At 36.0% G+C, this 6,959-nt stretch overlaps 1 protein-coding gene across 1 annotated transcript; it reads left to right on the top strand.

Moving 5' to 3' along the window:
• The first annotated feature begins 1,180 nt into the window (after positions 1–1,180).
• Positions 1,181–5,766, top strand: LOC107710420 (D-aspartate oxidase-like). The gene is made up of 5 exons (XM_016515188.1): positions 1,181–1,375; positions 3,242–3,425; positions 3,541–3,649; positions 3,737–3,913; positions 4,946–5,766. Exons 2-5 carry the CDS (start codon positions 3,254–3,256, stop codon positions 5,502–5,504), a joined length of 1,017 nt encoding a protein of 338 aa, XP_016370674.1. The 5' UTR covers positions 1,181–1,375; positions 3,242–3,253; the 3' UTR covers positions 5,505–5,766.
• Positions 5,767–6,959: the final 1,193 nt, after the last annotated feature.

Genomic DNA, 6,959 nt, shown 5'->3' with positions numbered 1-6,959 from the left:
AACATAATATTTCAGAATCTTGTTATACATAAGTATTGTCTTAATGTACTATGACTAATCAACTGGGGGAAGTTTAGCGGTATATGATGGTGATATAAATTTTTACCCTATCCACCTGTAGTGTCTTGCCTTAAACTTCAACATCAAAATGAAAAAACAAACTTTTTGAAATATTGTGAAAGTCTTGATTATTTGTAAAAGCTCAAACAGTAAAGCATGATGCTAAAACCACCAAGGTCATGGATTCAATTCCCAGGGAATGAATGCACGAACTGATGAAATGTATACCTTTACTGCAATAAAAGTAGATTTGGATAAAAGCATCTGCCACATGCTTAAAGGTCAAATATCTTGTGTTTTGAAGGTGAGAGGTCAGCTTCATCAGGAGCGGAGCCTGAAACTAGAGGCGTTCCAGCTGGTGGACAAACTACAAAGTCAGATCCACAGTTTTGAGTCAGCATTGTGTAAATCTCCATTTCCTTCAGGTGCTCACAATACTGATTTCTGTTACCTTTTTTTAGCATTAAGGAAGCATTTTTATTCACGTCACTCACTTGTGTTCATGCTTAAGGACGCCAAAGCTCCTCCTCAAGAAGGCTACATTTAAGAAACGCATCAGCAGGTAGACCACACTGTCATTTTCTGAGTGTCTGTTTGCTTCTAAACTTGACTTGTTCACCTCTGTGGCTTCTTGTATTACAGGTTTGCTCAGGAACAACTCAGTTATGTCTTTTACAAACAGTAGCTTTATAAACACAACTGATGAGCTCAATACTGAAACGGGTTGGAGAGAGTCCCCTGGACAGACCCAAAAAACAGTGAGTTAATTGATTCTATTGTAATAGACATTTAAAATCTGTCTAAAAAATAATGTCTAAGACGTTCTGGGATTTTATTTATTTTTTTAGTCTCAATGCGCCCCCTAGCGGAACAACCATGGGAACAACAACTTTTGTCATTTGCAAACAGCGCCACTGTTGTGCTGGCGAAGCATAGCAGGCGCAGCACAAATAAACTGAATGGAGTAACTGTACTGTACGCGTATTTTTCCCTTTAGCAGTCTAAACCATTAGCCGCACACTAATATATTACAATTATTTTAAATTTTTGTATCTGTGCTTCAAAAGCGCTTCAAATATTCAAAAAAGACGAGTGAAACTCCATTCCCCATGATGCTTTTGGATGAAGATCTTTAAAACATAACAGTCCTAGCCTAGTCTCAGCAGGAAGACGTGACAGCTTGTCCCATATCGGTTTGTGCTGTAATCGAGCGCATAACGAATGAATGATTAATGTGCGTCAAGAGTGTGGGTGATGATTCACAGACAGAGGTTTGGTTGTGTTTGTTCATGCAGCAGATCTTAGTAAGCTCGAGGTAAGTACGTGTAAACTAAATGTGCCCCTGCTTTAACATTCTGTAAAATTTATTTCAAATACTACAGTAGTATCAGAGCTTGTTCTTTTTACCTTGCATAAAGTTAATCTTGGATTTACTACAGTAACACTATCTGTACAATGTTGTAAATATTCTTACTAAATAATCTGCATTGAGGGAATGGACAATGGACTTTATTCTTATTACTGGTATGGCAAGTGTAGGCATGATTTCTAAATGTGTTTAAGCTATGTTTGTTTCAATAGAAGCATAACACATTTTAGCCTAACTAGCAGGTAACGTCCAGTTTTGTAACTGTTTAAAAACATGTGTTCCTGGGTATATGAACGTTAAAGACAACATTATGAGGAATGTTCATCTTTATTATTTTGCAGACATTATGGGGGAATGTTATTTTGAGTGTTTGACCGTGATGAAGTTGGGATATTCAACCTCGAAAAATAGATCATAGACGCTTTAGATTCATGGCAAAAACGTGTTGTGTTTGAATTGTTTAAAAAAAAAATGAGAAAAGAGAACACAGTGTAATGTATTCGTTTCATTCTGCCTTGATGTTTCTCAACCCAGAAATGTTATAATATAAAGACACAAGATAGGGGCCGTCTACAAAGTACAAAACGAAGAGAATAAACGCACAATGGTTCCACATCCAAATGCTTCGCTGCTGGAAAAAAAAAAAGCTGTACACACGTTATGAAACATACTCGCATAAACACACATAATGTTAAGAATAATAACATTAGTAATAATAATGTTATTAAGAATGATAATATTTACATTTTGGGGAAAAATACCTACATGACCTGGAATAGGCCTACTGCGTAACCTTTGAATTCAGGATGGAATGATATTAAGAGTTCTGATGCAAAAGCCGTGTGAAATTTTAGTGCCGTCTGAAATTTTCTTCTAAAATAAGCATTTTTCTCAGGCTTCTATGTTTTTATTCAGTTATTTTCACTTTAATGGCAATGAAAAGAACCTAGGAGCCTGATTTTAAAAAATTCTCATTTTGGAAGAAAATGACTCTGGATCTCATTCCATCCTGATAATATAATAATAACCACTATCACATATCTTGTTTATTTCTTATTTGAATTCAGTTATGTGTGTTTGTGTTTACCTTTGAAAGACTTTGCTCTTATTTTGTTAAGAAAAAATTAGGTGGGAAATTAATAATCGTTTTCTACTTAAAAATGAACTTTGTAGTCGGTCCCTACCTGGCCTGAGTGTTGGCTAAGTCACGAGTAGAGAGTGTGTGTGTGTTTTAACACGTTTGGCAGGATTATAAAACAAATAAACTGCGAAAGTTTATAGAAGAACGTAACTTTGAATGATGTATAAGTATCATATTAACGTTACTGGAAGAATGTTAGTTCATAACTTTGAGAGAACCTTGCCAGAACGTTAGCCAAAGTTCTGAGAAAGTTCTCTGCTAGCTGGGTAAGTAGGACAGTCTGTTGTTTATTGACTTTATTGGCACAAATTCTGATATTATGGTTGTCTTGCATGGATGTTTAAGTCTGTGTATTGTGTAAAGGGAAAACAAACAACAAACAGAGATTTAGGTGAAAATCCCAGGTTATAGCACTTGCCTTCTTACTATTTCAGTGACTTTTTTTAATGAATAAAAAAATGTTCATAACATAGTGACACCTATAACATACTATTTAATGCCAACTGCTGTTTAATGATCTTTTATACTACAGTTTAATGGTGCAACATCAGCAGAAGTTTTATTAGATGTTAATAGAAAATAAAAATGCAAAGTTTTAAATGTGACTCTTGATTGACAGTGCACACGTTCCTTTGCTCCCTGAAGCAGTTAGTCTGTACTGTATGTTGTAGTTGATCTGAGGGATGAAGCGTGTGGAGGTGGTGGTGGTTGGAGCAGGTGTGGTGGGTTTATCCACTGCTGTGTGTGTCGCTGAGACGCTTCCACATTGTTCTGTGACTGTTATTGCTGAGAAGTTTTCACCGGACACCACCGGTGATGGAGCGGCTGGAATCCTCTTGCCCAAAGAGTTTCCTGGTGAGATGATGCATCAAACCTGTCATTATATCATGTGTTTGGGATTGTGCATTTCCGTTTTTAAGGCAACCAACCAGTCCAGTCTAAATGGATTGTTATTGTCCTCTCTTACTAGACATCCCTCTTGAGCGGCAACGGCGTTGGTTCAAGGAGTCGTTCGATCATCTTCTGGTCGTTGCAGATTCCCCTCAAGCCTCAGATGCTGGCGTGTACTTGAGCTCCGGGTAAAACCCTGATAACAAAAAAAAGCAAAAAGATGGTATATTAAAGTGTTTTTCATCTTTCATAATCTCTACTTTGCGGCATCTTAGGTACCACATTTTTAAGGAGATACCCTGCGACAAAAAGCCCTTCTGGTCAGATTTTGTGTTTGGATTCAGATACATGACGGATCGTGAAATGAAGCGTTTCCCTAATCATAAGTTTGGTCAAGCGTTTACCACATTAAAGTGTGAATGTCTGAGCTACCTGCCATGGCTAGAGAAAAGGTACTGTTTAAAGTTTTAGGTAATTTTTATTTATTTATTTTGTATTTATTATAAAATGTATAGTTATACACTGCTGGTCAAAAGTAGTTTTTTTTTTTTTTTTAAGGAAGCCTCTTCTGCTCACCAAAGGCCTCGTTTATTTGGCCAAAAAATACAGTAAAAATAGTAATATTGTGAAATAGTATTACAATTTAAAAGAACTGTTTTCTCTTATAATATGTTTTAAATTGTAATTTATTTCTGTGATGGTAAAGCTGAATTTTCAGCAGCCACTACCCAATTCTACATTGTCAATTTGATCAATTTCATGCATCTTTGCTGCATTGAAAAGGCATTAATTTCTTTATTTTCTTCCTAACCTTATACTTTTTAATGGTAGTGTGTCATGGTTTGCACAAATTTGTTATTTTTTTCTTTGAAGGATAGGATTATGTGACATTGAAGACTGGAGTACTGGCTGCAAATAATTCAGCTTTGCATCACAGTAATAAATTACAATTTTAAGATATATTGAAATAGAAAACAGCTATTTTAAATTGTAATAATATTTCACATTACTTTTTACTCTGATCACATAAATGCAGCCTTGATGAGCATAAGAAACTTCATAAAACTTTATTATTCCAAATTTTTGACTAATAGTGCATTACAGACAGTTAAATATATATATATAAAATAAAAAACTGCACTCACACAGTTTATAAACAAAAAAGAAAACTACAGGGGAATTGTAATCGTATAATAAATAAACCAGTGTTATTTGAAATAGAAAACAGCTATTTTAAATTGTAATAATATTTCACAATATTACTTTTTACTCTGATCACATAAATGCAGCCTTGATGAGCATAAGAAACTTCATAAAACTTTATTATTCCAAATTTTTGACTAATAGTGCATTACAGACAGTTAAATATATATATATAAAATAAAAAACTGCACTCACACAGTTTATAAACAAAAAAGAAAACTACAGGGGAATTGTAATCGTATAATAAATAAACCAGTGTTATGTTTTATGTTTTCCTCTAGATTAAAAGCAGTTGGAGGTCAGATCATACATGAAAAAGTGACTGATCTTCATAAACTGGCCCTGAATTATGATGCCATCATGAACTGCTCAGGCCTCGGTTCTCGTTTTTTGGTGAAGGATGAGGAGGTCTATCCAGTACGAGGACAGATTTTGAAGGTAAACGCTCCGTGGCTGAAGAACTTCATCCGAGATGGAGATGGCAATACCTACATCTACCCAGGCATCAGCTACGTCAGCATCGGAGGCACGCGGCAGGCGGATGACTGGCGGCTGGAGGTGGATAAGGAGGACAGCGAGGGGATCCTGGAGCGCTGCTGTCGGCTGGAACCGTCTCTGCGAGCGGCTCAGGTGATGGGTGAGTGGGTGGGGCTGCGGCCGGGCCGGGCGAACCCGCGGGTGGAGCACCAGTATCTGCATGTAGAGGGCCGTCAGGTGCCTCTGGTGCACAACTACGGTCATGGCAGCTGTGGTGTTACTCTGAGCTGGGGAACTGCGCTGGACGCGCTCGATCTGCTGAGACAGAGTCTGTTTGAAAAACCACCTCAAGCCAGACTGTGAATCTATCATGTGCTGTAGTCTTATGCTGCTTTACACTTTTATGCAGATAGTTTTGCATGTACTACTGATGAGAAATGGCACTCTAATCTTAATAAGATAAATATGACATCAGTTTGCACCTAAAATGTTGAATAATTTCTGTATTATTCATTTTGTTTGATTTCTACATGCCACTAATTTGTAGGTGGTTTTCAATATGGAGGTAGAATTTGTTTACAGAATCTCAATGAGAAAATTTAAAGATAAAATATGTAATCATATGCCAGTTTATTATGCTGCGTGTTTGAAAATAGTCTTTGTTTTTGCATTTATGTTTGACATTTTTTAGCTAATTTTTATTATGCTGCGAGTTTGAAAATAGTATTAATTTATGCAGTTCTGTTGCCTTTAACTAATGAAAGATTAAACTTTACTGTATAATTTATATAAGATTGTCAGTGTAACATAAAATATTTTAATGAAGAATATTGATTTGACAAGAATGTTACTGCGGTCAAGTGTCTTATTTCGTACAAAACAAAAGTGCTCCTTCTGTGTTAATGGATATCAGGAATTCACAAATGACCACTAAATTCACTCATTTCATTATTAAGGGAAACTACAGTTGCAATGTGTTTGTCTAAATATTATACCAGGAATTACCCAGCCCTGCATCTTAAAAAAAGCCCTGAACCTTTCCATCACATACACACACTTAAGTTATAAGAATAAAAAAAATTCAGTTTTAATGACAAAAAATAGTATTCAGTATTTAACTTATAATCTGCAAAAGAATGGGGAATGGGGGGGGGGTCAAATACTCTCCAATCGTTTTCCCACAAAATTGTAATGTTCTGTCTGTTTGGATGTAGTAAAACACCCACAGATATAGCAACAAAAAACAAGATTATACATAAAATAGTCTACATACGTACACGTAAAAATGAGCTGAGAATTGAACAAACAGTTTTAATCTGTCTCAGAGGAAGACAGTAATCGTGTTTGTGGATAATACAAGACTTCTATATCTTACAAATGGTTGTCAAAAGCAGAAATGCTAGAACATGCATAATTTGTGAGAAGGTGTGACATACTAGAGCACAACCAGCACTGGGAATCAGCACCCCAATTTCTGTAAGAAACAAGTATTGAATTTCACAAATATATGTGTGTGTGTGTGTATATATATATATATATATACACGCACACAAAAAGGTCACGTTATTAAAATGTTAAAGGGGTCATATGATGCGATTTCAAGTTTTCCTTTCTCTTTGGAGTGTTACATGCTGTTCGTGAATGGATAAGATCCCTAAAGTTGCAACGACTAAAGTCTCAAATCCAAAGAGATATTCTTTATAAAAGTTAAGACTGGTCCACGCCCTCCTAAAACGGCTCGTTTAAACACGCTCCCACATGTCTACATCACTGCGTGGGAAGATTTTCATAACGCCGCCCAAACGTTCACGCAAAGAA

This window comes from Sinocyclocheilus rhinocerous, unplaced genomic scaffold, assembly GCF_001515625.1.
Source record: "Sinocyclocheilus rhinocerous isolate Xijiao unplaced genomic scaffold, SAMN03320098_v1.1 scaffold927, whole genome shotgun sequence".
In the NCBI taxonomy this organism is placed as follows: domain Eukaryota; kingdom Metazoa; phylum Chordata; class Actinopteri; order Cypriniformes; family Cyprinidae; genus Sinocyclocheilus; species Sinocyclocheilus rhinocerous.
The sequence above is the reverse complement of the archived record's forward strand: the minus strand, read 5'-3'. Positions and strand labels throughout refer to the sequence as shown.

What these genes read in the sequence shown, in the direction of transcription:
- LOC107710420 (XM_016515188.1), top strand. Translation starts at nt 3,254, where the DNA reads ATGAAGCGTGTGGAGGTGGTGGTGGTTGGAGCAGGTGTGGTGGGTTTA. An exon ending in CTTGCCCAAAGAGTTTCCTG is followed by an intron (nt 3,426 to 3,540) that starts GTGAGATGATGC and finishes CTCTCTTACTAG; the next exon opens with ACATCCCTCTTGAGCGGCAA. An exon ending in GGCGTGTACTTGAGCTCCGG is followed by an intron (nt 3,650 to 3,736) that starts GTAAAACCCTGA and finishes GCGGCATCTTAG; the next exon opens with GTACCACATTTTTAAGGAGA.